Here is a 16,308-nt window from a genome sequence, read left to right as displayed (position 1 = left end):
GACGTCACATGGAGGCCGACGAGACAGAATATCGTGGCATAAACAAATATGACAAACTCTTCTTGTGCACAGTTACGGAACAAAGTACATTTACTCAAGTGCTGTACTTAAATACAATTCTGAGGTAATAGTATTTCCATTTAATGCTTCTTTATATTTCTAATCCGCTACATTTCAGAGGCAAATATTCTTTTTACTGCATTATATTTACTTTATAACTGTATACTTTGCAGATTTAGATTATTAATACAAAATCTAAATCAACAAACACATGATGATGTATTATTATTATTATTATTAAAGGTTAAGCTGCCCAGCAGTACATAAAGTAATTTAATTATCCCTACCTTTACATGAAGGTGATGAACATAGAATATATAAGGTGTATGAATCTGAAATGCGTTCTGCATAATGAAAGCAGCACTTTTACTTCTTCCACCCTGAATGTCCAGAACTATAAACAGTTGAGAAATCAGACGAAAACATTTGGCATTTAGAATTGTATGTATTTATTTGTTTAACTTTTGATACAGCGAAAGGGGGCGAGGGCTAAATAATGTTTTTAAACATATACACATTCACACATATCAAACAGGAATTTATTTTTTAAAAGTTATATGAAAAGACAAGGCATGTAATACAATATGACATAACACAACAAAGCGCCAGATAAATGCAACTATGGAGGAATCATCATACGTTTAATATCACATAGTGATGACGAAGGCAGGGCCACGGAGGTGAAGACATAATGCCCCCACCACAGACACATAGCATGCAACGCTGAATAACTATCGCCATGTTTGTCGTTGTGCTGTTGTACTGCGACAGGCTCAATGCAAGCACAAGAAACAACGGCTTTCTTTTTGTGGAATGAATTTCTGTAGCTGCAAACCAGGCTCAGTTAAAAAAGAACACGGATACAATAGTGGAGAAGCATTTATCAATGAAGTACAGTAAGATAAGAGTAAAATAGTAAATAACCGACATGAACAGGCAAAGTTCAAAAGTACAAAAGGTGGATAATGGAAGTAATAGTGGTATTTACTGTAACAATAGAACAGACGGTGATAAAACACACATGAAAGTCAAAACATTGAATCTCATGTAACCGTTTTAACCTTAATTCTGCCGACAGCTTCAACATATTCGCTCACTAATTGTTATCGTCACCTAAAACTAAAAGCTAATAATGCTCATCTATCATCCTGCTGTCAGGACAGGTGACGTTAGTACACAACCTTAATACCTCATTAAAACAAATGGTCCATAAATGATGTTATTTAAAGCAAGAGATGCATATCAAAAACTACTATTATGTTTCTAGATGGTGTCTAATACAAAATTGATCATGTGCGGGGGCTTTAGAGTCACAGTGACACTTAAAGGCTGTTTTGTTTCACTATGGAACTGTGCAGCGATCACGATAGGTCCCGTTTTCAGCCATGCTGCTGACCTTTATGACCATGTGTTTGTTTTATAAGATCCATGGAATGGACTCTGTGCTTGTTCATAATTTGTGCATCCAAAAAGCATGCATGTAAAAATACAGTTAAAGTATTTATGAAGGCATGTGTGTTCTAGTCTTGCCCGTATACAGTCTGTATGATCAAGAAGAGAGCGCTACAAGACATAATTCAACGCATGCCTGTGAATTATCAAATTCACATCACAGTAAAACTAAGAGCAACATTCACTGTTTTTATCTTTTCGTGCAGTCAACGTTTAGCCCTCGACGACAGATCGGCTGATAAAAAGCACTTTCTAGGCAGGAAAGCATAATAACCATGCTTGCAGGCACAACAACTGCCAAAGTGTTAAAGATATTCTCACAGCCAACCAGAGTGGTGAAATCTGCAGCGTGGTCAATGGGAGGTCTGTGGTTCTCCTCACGCTATGCTAACGATCCGTCTCAGTAACACTGCTCATAGGGAGAGAGCCCGGCCAGTGAAAGTATCTGAGTTAATGCTGCTACTAACAATATGGAGGCGAGAGACAAAGAAAGGCAACTCTATATTCATCACACTGCTCTTCTGACCAAACTGTTCTTGTGCAAGTTATGCTGGAAATATTTTAGCGTAAACATAGAATTGGCACAAAAAATAAGTCATAGGACACAAAGAGGGTGGAGGAGGGGCTGGAGGAGGGGGTGGAGAGAGGAAGGGTGGGAATAAAAGATGAGGGGAGGTTATTTCAAGTGCAGTACATTACCTCCGCACTGAAGTGAACACAGACGAGGGGAATACTACACTGGATCTGCATGCAAACATACTTCACACGCCTCATTCACACTCACACCTGCACACACACTGAATGAAGCCCTGTTGCAAAGGCAAAACGGCAGCTGAATGAATCCTGTGCTTTTGGATTTTGGTTCATAGTTAATCTGAGTCACGCTGCTTCAGCCAATCACTGAGCAGCTTTCTTGGCTCGCTGGGTGTGGCACTTCATACACAGGATCTTGCCATCTAATGGATAGCAGCCATTTTCATCCGCCTCTATGGAGAGAGGGCGAGCACAATCCTACAGGACAAAGAAGTCACGTTTTTAGAGTTTTTTGAACACACTGATGTATATTTTTGATAAAACGTTGTTTAGATGTCTTACCTCACAACGGTAACACTTAAGGTGGAAGTTCTTGTCGAGAGCCACCACTCTGACTGTCTCCTCGCTGCCCGGGGCTGGGATAATGGGTTCATTACAGCTCACACACAGAGGGGAGAAACGTCTGGAACATAACGGTGGAAAGCCGGCAGTTAGTTCATCACCTTAAGCAAATTCTCACTCGTTCACATTCATAGTTTCAACTAGAGGTAGTGAGGATTCATTGTTTTTATTTGATCCAGTTTAGCATGCTGTGTGGATATAATGTGCAATTATAAAAGTGAGGATGAAGTGTTGCAGCACCACTCTCATCAGTAATCACATGATCACATGATCAGTAGGATGAATGGGGTCCAATTAATAGATCCAAACACATGCTTGGGGAGCGCTTCTGTAGCCTAATGGTTACAGCGCATGATACATAACTGCAACATGCCAGGTTGATTCTAGCTGCAGGACTTGTGTTGCATGTCATACCCTCCCCCCGCCCCCTCTGCTTCTTCTAGACTTGTATCTGTCCAATAAGGCATAAAATGCTGCCTAAAAAGCCCAGCTTGGACAGCTTGTGCTTCCTTGTACTGAGAAACTATGCAGGGAAAGGTTCCCACATTGTACGTTTGGTAACATACACTGCATAGATATGTAATATTCCCTCATCATTGAGGAATCAACAGCCAGTAGCCACCTGTGGTAATCCTGGACACAGTAGGGGTTGTTGTTGTCATCGGTGATGAAGGGCGCCCCCTCAAGTGTGCAGGAACAGGTGCTGCAGCGGAAACAGTGGGAGTGGAAACACTGGCCCACTGCCTTCAGCACGCGGTCTGTGATCCTCTCCCCACACCGGGAACACACTGCCAGGGAACTCTGAGGAGGAGCAGAAAGATGTTCAGCACATTCAGCACATTGTAAGGATGCACTGAACACTTCTTACTATTGATGCTTACTCATCAGTATGTGCATGGGAATACATTACATTAAACACATACTGACATGCGAGTTGTTGCTACAATGAAAGTAAAACAATGTGTGAGCTTCTGGTGTGATCATGCAGCGTCTGCTCACCGTGTAGCAGTCATCACACTGAGGCGCACCGTCCCGGTCATAGAACTGCATGCCCTGCAGGGGGCGGTGACAGCTCATGCAACAGAAGCAGTTGGAGTGGAAGAGTTTATCCATGGCCCTCACTGCTGGCTGAGTGCGGGACAGACACTCCCCACACTTCCCACAGACCTCTAGAATAGGAAGAGACAAGCGAGAGGTGGGGGGAGTTGGGGAGGCAGAGAGAAAAAGGGGTGAAAGGAGAAAGATATACAAACAAGATTAATCACAAGTACATCTTCCTGCTCTGCGTGTGTTAATTAGAGTGTCATCCTCTAACTAATGAGAATAATAATGTGTCACTTACACAGATGATAAACTCGTATACCTTTATGGATTTGTTATGTTGTTTACACAGCATGCTAAACTGTGGATAACGTGTAATTAGAAAAGTGAGGAATAAGTGTTGCAGCACCACTATATCAGTAATCCTATCAGTAATCAGATGAATGGGGTCATAACAATTAGGAAATCCAAACACTGCTAAAATAGTTTGTTCTGCGCGGTGATACGGTTGGTGGGTGTAGATTGGTAGAGAGAAAATAGTTCCTGCATGAAGCTCACAACCAGGTCTGTGGTTACCTCGAGTTAACTGGGTCATGATTTCTGGAAAGAGGTTTTTTTTTTTAATGTATTTTTTGCCGCTTTGAGCGCCACAAGCTAAGTGCCGTCTAGTTCCAAAACTTGCAGACTCACACAAAACAATCTAGATTTATTATTAGCACTATCGGTAAACGAACTGTCCCTTTAATGGATATATATTCACAGCAGTGAACAGAGAACTGCAGAGATACATTAAAGCCCGCAGCACACTGCACACATTTCTATGCAAGTTTCACCATGAAAATAACAGCCACCCCTCTGTTTACACGTGTGTGTGTGTGTGTGTGTGTGTGTGTGTGTGTGTGTACCAGTAGGAGGGGAGGTGATGACAGGTGCGTGTGTGTCCATGTCTTTAATGAAGTCCTTGGTCATTCTCTCCAGCTCCTCCACTTCCCTCATATTCAGAGGAACGCCTCCACCTGGGATAGCAACTGGGCCAGGGGGTGAGGGCTACACACACACACACACACACACACACACACAGCCATGAGTACATACATATACATTATTTACGTAGCTTCATACAACATACCTTATAAAGCATTTTGTTATTTACGATTGAGCAGGTCCACAAATGCATAATTCTGATCTGACTGCTATAAACTAAACTTACTGCACATGCAAAGCAAAGATCTTTAGTGAAATAAAACTGGAACATACTGTTGATGCAGGAGCAGTTTTCATTGGTTGGATAAAAGAGGAGGGGGTAGCTGCCATCATCTTGGGTTGAGGAGGAGGCACAGCAGCAGGAGGGTTTTGGTTTGCATTCACCTGACTGCCAAAGGGAGAACTCTTTATGTGGTTTAAGGCCGGGGCAGCCGCCATATTGTTCGGAGGAGTAGGAGCTGCTGGAGGAGCTGCTGGAGGAGCTGCGGGGGGAGCTGCGGGGGGAGCTGCGGGGGGAGCTGCGGGAGGTGGAGGGAAAGAGCTGGTGGCAGAGGAAGGGGAAGGTTTTGGTGCAACAGCGATTGGGGCGATGTTCTGGTTCAGGTTCTGGTTCAGTTTTTGTGCCAGAGAGGTTGATGACGTTGCCGTTCTCCCTCCGAAACCAGACTTGGGGGCCACAGCCGGGGCCTTAGCAAACGACTGAGCAGCAGAGTTTGGTGCAGAGTTGTGATTGGCTTGTCGGTTCGTTCTGGCTTTGAGTTCTTCTGCCCAGGGCGCTGGAGGCGGGCGGTCTCCCATCTCAGGGGGCGGGAGGAAGGAGAGAGCTGGTTTCGGAGCGGTCGGGGGAGGAGCTGACGGCTTGGGTGCTGGTGCTGAAGAATTACTGGCTCGGTAACTGCGGATACAAAACACCACAACAATTAAATGATCTGTTTACAGATTGAACAAAGCAACTCAATGTGAAGTATACAAACACTTCACAGGGAAAGTTCATATCTTAGTGTATAACAGTTCATGCTATAATGCAGACACTTTATTATATTGAATGAGGAACTTTGATTAAAGTTAAAAACATTGGAAGTGCTCCACAAGTTTGAGTTTATCAGAAGTGCTTCACTCTTGCTGACATTATTTTGCAAGTTTTGAGAGCCAACACGTTATTCAGTCATGATCCAGAACCCTCCCAGTTGGATAAAACACTCTCCATGTATGGCCTCTCACTGGGTCTCATGGCAGCACTCGTGGCTTCATCTTTGAGAGGGGTGGGCTAGAGGACGCACGAAGAGAGAGAGAGTGACATATCGACTAGCTAGTGCCATGAGAGTGCTGAGATCGCTCTTCTCTCTCTTTCTCTCTCGCTTCTCCTTCTATCTCTCTCTCTCTCCCTCTTTATCTCTCTCTTCTCTCTCTCTCTCTCTCTCTCTCTCTCTCTCTCTCTCTCTATTCTCTCTCTCTCTCTCTCTCTTCTCGCTCTCTCTCTCTCCTCTCTCTCTCTCTGCCTCACAGAGAGAATCACCAGCTACCTCACTTTTTGTTTTCTGGTTTGCAGTTCACTTATCATTGAGCTTTCAACCCGAACAGATGAAGAGAGACTAATGAAATGAAAACTCTTTGAACTGTTTCCACTGACCTGCCTACCTTTGTTCCCTCTGACTCTAATGTTCTACGGTGCGGCTCCCGCTGGCATTTCCCCTCCCATCTGTTCTACAGCTCGTCTCTCTATCCATATCCTAATGTGTTATGTTTGTTACAGTGCATTCTCCATCCCTCCATGCTTTGTACCTTCGGGTTAAAAGGTCCCCTGGTCTCCATCTCAGACAGCAAGTCGGTTAGAGTGTCGAGCTGTTGATCGAAGCTCGTCTGCTTCGCCACAAGTCTCTGGCAGAGGAAGACAGAGAGGAAGAGACAGTCAATAAAAGAACATTTATTAACACACATAAAGTGATCACAAGCGATGAAGCAAAGGAGGAAGAGTCAGGAATAATAAAGGTGGAAGCTTATGTTTACATATCCTTTAATTACAACTGTGTTTGGTTCCTTCATCTATTCATAAATGCAGAATGGAAAAGGTTATTGGGTTGGAAAACCCAGAATGAAAAATGTAAAATGATAAACAAACTTAATGAAGGGAGTAATAATGACGAGGAATAAATGAATAATACTTGAATTTTATTTCCCTGGTTGTGCGAGTGAGAATACTAACTGTTCAATTATTTAATTTTCGATTTATTGGATTGTTTGCAGAGAAACATGGAGCGTAAACTCCTTGTGATGTAAACACGACGTGTAATCCTGTTTGCATCCTTTCTAAGCCATTTGTTTTGTTTTATACTTTTTAACAGTGGATACAAATGTCTAATTCTAATACATTGGTGCCTTTATAGTCTGACAAACAAGCTGCAATTAATGCAGTCCTGCAATAAACATCTTAACAATAAACCTTTCATGGCATGTCTAAAAACTATTTCAGTTGCCTAAATGGGCAATAATCCTGTTAGACGCATGAAACTGGGAGATTTATCCCAGACTAATGCTAATATCATTTGTGGGAAAATCTCAAAAGGACAGTATTTCCTGCCAACACTCCATGGACTCACTATGGTCCAACAACAATGCCCCCCAGTGTCCTAACTGATAATCAAATTATACTGAAATGCAGTTACATGCAGCCAAAAGAGGAAACATGCAGACAGGCAACGCAACTTTGGCCTAATTTTGTAAAGATTACTCACCTGTGGGTTTCCAGCAGCACTGGGAATACTGGTACCGGAGGCAGGGAGAGGTGGGGGGGGGTGGGGGAGGAGGAGGGGGAGACGGGCAGGAGGGCGGACAGGCACTCTCTTCAGGGGGCGCGGGGAGGGGCAGGTCATCTGCCACTGGTGGTGGAGCGGGGAAGGCGGGAGGGGGCGCCTCAGAGGAAGAGGGTGTGGTTTGGCATTCGGGGGGAGGGGCTGGCAAATCATCATCCAGGGGAGGAGGAGGAGGGGGGGGTGGGAAGTCTGACAGAAATGAGGAGGGTTGATTGGTTAAAAGCTGTGACAGAATGGTTCAGTTTGTATTAGGGCACGGTCACACGGGCACAAAATTAACATTGGCGAATATTTGGCAAAGAAAATTCGCATCACGTGGAGGTTAACCGGTGAAGTTAACCGGTGAAGTTAACCGGTGAAGTCGCAGCCTCAACTAATAGCAAAGAAGTGTGTGTGGTTGACCCCACTTGGCACACACGCACACATTCAGCTCGAACATCGCCTCCCCTGCATTCACGCATGTGTGACCGTGCCAAAATCCAATCCAATTTTCCCTGTCAATCATTAATCAGATATACCGAGTGCTTTAAGAACATACTTTTATTATACTTTTATAGCAAAAACAAGAAAACACCACAACAAAAAAAGTCTGCATGTCTACGGAGAACGTTGGTCAAAGGTCAAAGGTCAAAGCAAACTCTTCAAATTCATACTAGTAGTAAAATGTAAAAAGTAAAATCCCCCCAAAAGCAAAGGTGTGAGACTCTGTAAATCTGTCGACATTTGACTAGAAAAGGCAGGACAGTACAGTGACGTAATGTCTCGAAGACGACTCATTAAAACAAGAGCACCACGATCCATTGTACACTCAACTGTAAAGCTCTGCATGCTGTAGCGTAAAAAGCAGCGGGGGGTGGGACAGGGGAGGGCCGCTGACTGAGTGAATATAACTTAAGATATAGACAATGCACATACCATCACAGAGCGAAGGGGGCGGTGGAGGCAGATCTCCCACTCGACCAATCACAGCTGTGCCTATTGGTGTCGGTGATGGAGCTGAGGGGGGCGTCAGACTTTTGGGCCGCGGTGCTGCCACAGAGGCAAACTTCTTTGGCTGGTTGTAGAAGGACGGTGTGGTGACTTTGAAGTTCAGAGAGGATGTCATCATGAACGGCTTGCTGCTGCTGGAGTCCTCCATTTTGTGTATTTATCTGAGGATGAACACAAGAATCATTATGGACACCAGTTAGACACCCCAGAGGGAAACAGTAACTCCGTTTCATAACAAAAAGGTAGAAAACAGGTTGCAGTGAAGTTCAAACTCCAGTCCCTCTCACCCCACACGATGAAAGCAACATGCATCAGCTGACTAAAGTAAAGGGCTTACATTCCTTGGCAGCGTGAGCAGGTCGGGTCTTTTGCTGGAGAATTAGTGGTGATGACACATCAACAAAACATTTGGCCCAATACAATTCCAAACTATACACTAATTGCAACCAGACTTTGAATATGGAGTGCCTTTACACTGAAGACGTGACAAAAGGAACTGCAGAGATGTCCGAACGCAGACTCAACTTGCTGGATGTGTGAGAGTGCTGTTGATGGGAAGTTGTCCTTCAAAGCATTGCACAATAGAAATGGTGAGAGAAGATAAAAAATAAGTAATAAATCTTTGGGAGAACATTTTTCTTTTGCTCTGTCACGTTTCCAACTTTAAAATTGGCTGTTGCTTCTTAAAATTGCAGTTTGATTGATTCAATCTGTGCATATTGTTTTGCATTTCCTGTTAGTGCAAAACACTAACTTCTTTTATATCCAATGCCAAAACAGTACGCTGTTGTATACTTTATAACTGGGGCACAGCTGGCTCGATCCCTAACGTCTTAGCAGAACTAAATAAAATGGAGGTTTATTGTGGCTTGCAGCATCTCTTAAAATGTATGGACTATGACTATTTCTGGATTTTGTGAAACAGCAGTAAAAAAAGAAAATAACAACCACGAGGCATATTGCAAATCCAGTTACTCTTTAAACATAAAAGCTTTGACTAATGGTCCACAGTGGAAGGAGAGGAAAGTGTGTGAACATCTCCTCAGGCCATGTATACCGAGCAGACATAGTGGCACTCCCAGATGCCAAAAACAATTTACAATGTATAACACATGTCTGTTTACTGGGACATAAAACACGATGATAACAAGTTTTTTTCTGAGAAGGGAGAACAGTTTGAAGCAGGGACGATAGCAACTATCACAACATGTTCATGTGAGGTGCGTCAAGAAGAGAGTGAGCTCAAATATTTACCTCACACATGTTGGTGGTTAAACAAATGTTGACGTTACTTCAGTGTCTCTACCGAGATTCTTCACAAAGTCTGAACACATTTCCCTGAAGACCACCGGCCCCCGAACATGAACTTTAGTCAAAAGCACGGTTGTTCTGACTGACCCCCCTCCACCAAGACACTTAGTCATACACACACATGCACGCATCTGTACACACTGGCTGTCCGAACTCACACCATGTTGCTGTTTGACAACCTGTTCTACCCCAAGCTCTGAAAAGGTTTCAGACTCCTAATAATAATAATAATAATAATAATAATAATAATAATAATAATAATAACTGTGGCAATGATTAATGAGAAGTTAAATGTAAATGTCATAGCTGGAAAGTAATTGACACATTGGACACAACATTGTCCAGTGAACATGTAACTATCTCTTACCCTCTACATCCTAATGAAAGTTATATCGCATTGATGCCTCCAAAGATGTCATAGTTACTAAAAAAGAAGAGCGGGGGACTATTTTCTCAGGTATCTATAATTCAAAAGTACTTAAATAAATAAAGCTACATCAAACCTTTCTAAAAATAAAAAAAGGTCTGCAACCAGTCAGACTGAAAACAGATTAAAGTTGTATTTGTGTCTTGAAACAGCTTTCTTGAGTTAGAGTTTATATTTCTCCATCTTTGTAGATTGTAAGCAACACCCCATGGTGAAAAGCATTAAATAAAGGGGGAAGTAACATCGTAGTACGTTTATAATGTTGCCTAGTTTTCCTCTCAACACTACAGAAAGATGACCCAACATATAAACCTTTACTGAAATAACTGAAGGAGTTTTCTATGACTCGTTAAACTTACTGTATCTTCTGCCTTTTAAAGTTGTTACACTAATGCCGAGCAGTTGCCAACTAGATCTCTCCAAAAGCCACAGAAAACATTGTTTGCACTGTGAGTGAAATGTAAATCATTTGTTTACACCATTTAGATAGAATTGGGTTTGCATGTAGGAAAACAAACGTTTACAGGAAGAGATCAAGCCTTGACAATTACTAAGTTTTCAAGGCTTGAGCTGACGGTAAAAGCTCATATCCAGGCAAAGCTGACGGGTTTCATCCTCATTCCACTTTGTTGGGACACACAGGCAACGCTTCATGTTCTGACAAGATAAAAAACCTGCAAGCTCATCATGAAAGCATCTGGTGCTCATAACACAACCAGCTTCTGTGATGAGGAAGCAGGCGGACTTCTCTTCTGCTTCCTGAGTCCACTTCCTCTATATCAACATTTATAGATGTTGAACACTTTTAACCATATATGTCCTTAAACAATGCCGAGGTATCAACTGCTCCATTATGTCATTAGATATTTTAACACATCACATTGTGAATCAATGATCTATTGACTACAAACTATTATTGACTGGTGGTAAGGTTTAGAAAGACAAGAGGTTTTAACCGTTTGTCTCATCAAAAAACAACAATTAGTTGAACAAAGTTGAATCTTAAGGCTTTGAGATTGATTCTCAAATGTCACTGTAATTTAAGTAGAGTTTAAAAAACCCATCAAAATACAGAATTTTAGCTCCACTTCACTATCCCACATAAATAATCCAGACAATTGCTGCATGGATCAATAAGGGGAGATGTGAGTCCCTAATGGAGAAGCAAAGTGTTCTGGTTGCCAACTTTGTGCAGGCACAGAGACAGGAGACATTTTGCAGAGCTGTTTGCACGACTGGAAATATAAAATAACAAACAGAAAGGAAAGCGAGAGAGAGGACAGGTGTTTTTCAGTCTTTTGGGAAACGGCTGGCTACTTATTATCCTGATATGAAGGGGTACTTCATGTTGATTATAGTGGACACTTAATGCAGAAGACTGATTACAGTGAAGATAAAGCTCTTGGCTTTAAATAAGGTGTGCACATCTGAAGTACTCTAAACAGAACACTTGGCTTTCTAATGGCTTTCTAAAAGGAGTGCTTGACAAGGGTGGGTATAGACTGTGATTCAGTCTCTTTATTACAGTACGTTAGCTACCTTATTTCTAAGACACAATATGCAATAGTCCCCTCAATTATTCAGTTGATAATTGTGGTCAGGATCCATCTGCTCCGGTCCTGAGGGGTTTAATACGGTGACATCAGCTCCACACTGAGCTCCAGACGTCCTACTGCAAATCCATCCTGAAACCTGATCCTTGAGATGAGAGACCCTCGGCCGAGGAACATTTTTGGCACTACAACCCAATGACATCACCTTTTCTTGATTTGTTTTTGTTTCTCTCAGAACAGCCTCTCTTTTGCTGAAGGATTGAGTGCTTGTATTAAGCCCTGTCTGCCTGATGAACAGATTTGTGTTGTGTGGCAGACCACAACCATTTTCATCTCTTTTATTCTTGTGCTTTCCTCAACTTTCATGTCTCTGAATGACATCACTTGAGGCTGCATTTAATCATTTCTAAGTTACAGCTGTGATGGAGGGTGGCATTATGCAGCCTTTGGGTAGGGCCGCAGCATAAATCACACTGTACTCTGTAGCTTTTGAACTTTGTATAAACTCCACATGGCTCGACCTTTACAGGATAGAAAAGTGGCTTGACTCTGGTTTGGTACTGCAGCCCAGTTGGTTTTCATTTCATCTTATCAGGGACTGATTCACACATGGGACACAGAGTGAATGTAATCAGCCCAACTACCGTGAAGGATATAAAAACTAGCAAGCACACATCAACATGATTGGAGAATCACTGCCCTCAGCACTTTAAATCCCATATACAAAAGTAAAACTAAGCTGCTTGTGTGGCATACGTTATAGTATCTTTGTGTTTTGTCTCAGTGTTGATAAGTTTCACATGAACACCCTCTTTCCTCTGAAGGCATGACGTGATGCAGTAAAGGGGAGTTTACCACACGTTTCAAAGGAAAACTGTTTAACTCAGCAGCAGTTCATTACTTTGAGGTTATAGAGGAACTCAATTTGGTTTATATACTGTACTACTGCTTTTTAAAAGGTCATATATGTAAGTGTTGTAGCATGGTGCCGCACTGAATTTATATCTTCTTTATTCTAATCTTCTCAAAAAACTAAAACACCTGCATTAAGCAGTAGTTATTCACATAGGGATATTTTACCACTGTGCCCATATACATTCAGTAAAAACATTTGTTGTTTGCAGTGTTGAAACTAATGATTCATTATTATTAATCGTTTGGTCTATAAATATAATAAAGGGGATGTTTTGACATGTTTTGTCAGTCAAACACCCAAATGTATTCAGTTAAATAGGAGATCTCCATATTTAAAAGAGAAACAGCATTTTCTGCCATTTCTGCATGAAAGATTACTTTAACGATTAACCGATTAGCAAAATAGTTGGAAATGATTTTTTTCTGTTGATCGACTCATATTTTCTTACCAAAAGACATGTACCTTTTAAAAAAAACAACACTGGTAGAGGTAAAGCTCCCAAATGAGTAACAGCTCATTACTGCTTGTCAATACAAATAATAAAAACAACCTCTGTAACAGTGAGGAGAACCTGATTTCCTGACAGTAACTAACTCCTTCCATGTCTGGTCAGTCATTGTATCCGTGACTAGTGTGTTGTTGATGAAACTCTCTATTGTTCTCATGTTAATAGCACACCCAGTTTCTGGGAAAGCGTGTCTAGGCCGGGGGTCACTAATGCGGGGACAAACAACCCTTTTGAGTCCAATCTTACAGGTCACTGGACATGCATTGAGCACCAGTGTTGTGCTCTCAGACTACAGTTAGATGGCTGATTGAGCAGGCAACATTTCAAAACGGGTAATAACATCAGCCAATGGGCTCCGTGTCAAGCTCTCACCCAAACAACCTTGTCTGCTTGCACATTACAGTAACATGATGTAGGCCAAAGACGAGTCACAAGACAGTGAGAGACAGAATCAAAGAGCTAGACATGCAGGGATTTGGGGCAAAGGGATGCCCTGAAATAGCTTGGTTCTTGACTCATGGAGGCTACAATTAAGGAGGATTCTTCGTCACCCCGGGACAGCATACAGCAATTCATAGATCATCTTCATTCATAAATTTCTCATTCCCTCACCAATTAACTAAGGCGTCAGTGACCATAATCCCAGTCTTTCCAAACAGAAGCACCACACAAACCTCAGGCGTACCGAAGCCAGAGCCTTCTCGCTTTAAGTTATTCTTAAACGCAGCTTACTGTGGCCTTGGGTTGAGGCTCCCCTCCTATCTAGCTAATGATAAGGCAAATGAATCAGAGAGTCAAGGCACAACTGTGTGGCGAACACTGATTATAACAGGATTTTTACATTCTCGAGGTTGTAGAAATATTAAAATGGCCACAAGTCTCATGTATTCTTCAAACATCCCTTATTAGTGCACAGAGCTGTAGCCGATCCCTTCGCATCCTTTCATACATGACATGAGACACAACTAGGTTATGGATATAGGTCATGCAATGGTGAAGCTATACTTGTAGGCCTTCTCAACGAGTCACAACAGAACAGTTAACACGTACCACCATGTAGGTCTGCAACTAAAGCTCATTTTGATTATTGATTAATCTGATTATTTTCTAGATTAATTGTCTTAAAAATGTCCATCCAAGTCCAAGGTGATGTCTATAAATGTCTTGTTTTGTCAGATCAAAATTCAAAGAGTTTGCTATGCTATAAAACAGAGAAAATCAGGAAATAACCATATTACAGAGGCTGAAAACAGGATTTTCTGCCATTTTTGCACGAATATCAAAACAGTTGGCGATTGTTTTTCTGTCAATCAACTAATCGATTAGTCAAGTAAACTGTTGAACCTCTAACTACCTGATAATAGATTTCTTTTTACTTAGCACTATCAATAAGTTAAAATACTGTACCTTGGTTCTCCACCCACCATGGCACCCTATTGATTAGCAAGGGTTAGCCAACTGTTAGCCAACGCTTTGACAGCTGACAGTAATGGGTGAGTGGTCACAAACACAGCAGATGAAGACAGACAGCTAGGTTAATTAATAATAATAATGAATAATTCACTTACTAGCAATAAACACAATGGGAAAACTGTGTATGAAGCAGCTAGCGAAAGAGCGTAGTGTCACTTTAGTGTTAGTGATGAACCGTTAGCCGTTAGAACAACGAACGTAGTTAACTGACGTTTGAAAGCGTTAGCAGTTATCCATTTGAATCAGGTAACGTTAGCTTCGTAGCTTCAAAACACCTCAAGATAGCTCGAATATTAAATTCACAGACGGTTAAATGACAACCGACACTCACCTGTGAGTGTGACCAGCCACCTCCCTGTGTGCTAAACGTTAACGTAACCACTCTGTCGTATCATCACACCAACGGTAACGTTAGCTAGCTTGCTTCGCTACACACCCCTACCACCCCTAACAAGCTTTGGTCAGGTAGTCTCGTTGGCTTTAGCGCCGCCCCAATTCTTTTCTTACCTCATATGTCAACGCAGACGCCTTCTTGTCACTGTGCTGTCATCAGGTTTAATATTTATGCTACTCTCTGAAGTAAATCAAGGCTAACAGCTGCGTTGCTAGCTAGCTAGCTTTGCCAACTTTTTGGCTGGACTTCCTGTAGGAGCTTCCGCATAGCACATTCCTTATCGTCGGTGTCCATCAGCTGGTGTAGCAACCTACAGTACCTTCATATTCTCTCAGGTAGGGAACCACAGAACACCACCCGTCCAGAGGTATCCTTCAACCCGAGTCTGCACTAGTTTTTATACATGTCATATACAACGCTGCCATGTGACATCCACACTAGTTGTCACATCACAAACAACCCTGAGGTGTTAGCACTCATTGAATGATCAGTAAATATGTGCTATCATTTCCTGCATTGACATTTACCTTATTAGGTAAACTGTGTGGCAGTCTGCCACTCCAAAAAAAGTAAGACATGCAATCTCATCCTATCATCCTGGTTCATAACAAATACAATTACGTACCCTGTTAATACAGCTGCAATGTGTATCTCCTTTTTCCTTCCCCCTCTTCCTTTTGTTCTTCTCTTTCTGTGGGTCCAGGCTGAGTAAGAGTTGACTGTAATGGTAACTTCTCTTTCTCTCTTCCCCTCTACAGCTATTAGACCCTCCCCCTGTGCTTTTCAGTCTGGAAAACGAATGACACCATCCTTCCAAACAAGTTCTCGCTCGTTTTTACTTTGGCCCAGGAGTTGTGTATTACTATGTAAACAGCACTCTCTCTCTCTCTCTCTCTCTCTCTCTCTCTCTCTCTCTCTCTCTCTCTCTCTCTCTCTCTCTCTCTCTCTCTCTCTCTCTCTCTCTCTGTAGACCCCTCCTCCTCCTGCTCTCTTTTCTCTCTGAATTCTTGCTGCATTCTTCATTCAATGACATCAACCCTGTTGCCTCTCCTTGTAAGGTCAGACTGAGGGAATGAGGGAGCGAGAGGGAGGGAGAGATAATGGGGCTAGAGGCTTGATTAGATACAGGCACTAAAAGCGGTCAGGGTTTTTAAACACAAGGGTACACTGGCTGGAGAAAGTATGTTCAAACAGGGCTGGGTTGTGGAATAGGTTGACTATTTTAACTTGAGTT

At 42.2% G+C, this 16,308-nt stretch overlaps 1 protein-coding gene across 1 annotated transcript; it reads right to left on the bottom strand.

Annotated features, from left to right (window-relative positions):
- Positions 1-485: 485 nt before the first annotated feature.
- Positions 486-15,984, bottom strand: zyx (zyxin). Its single transcript, XM_029451669.1, is given in 11 exon segments — positions 486-2,523; positions 2,608-2,728; positions 3,290-3,468; positions 3,667-3,836; positions 4,614-4,755; positions 4,966-5,579; positions 6,468-6,570; positions 7,425-7,487; positions 7,489-7,691; positions 8,418-8,653; positions 15,700-15,984. Coding segments are annotated over 10 exon segments (1,932 nt in total). The 5' UTR covers positions 8,641-8,653; positions 15,700-15,984; the 3' UTR covers positions 486-2,409.
- Between the last annotated feature and the right edge of the window lie 324 nt (positions 15,985-16,308).

Source organism: Cottoperca gobio, chromosome 16, assembly GCF_900634415.1.
Source record: "Cottoperca gobio chromosome 16, fCotGob3.1, whole genome shotgun sequence".
NCBI lineage: Eukaryota > Metazoa > Chordata > Actinopteri > Perciformes > Bovichtidae > Cottoperca > Cottoperca gobio.
This window is presented reverse-complemented; position numbering and strand designations above follow the sequence as displayed.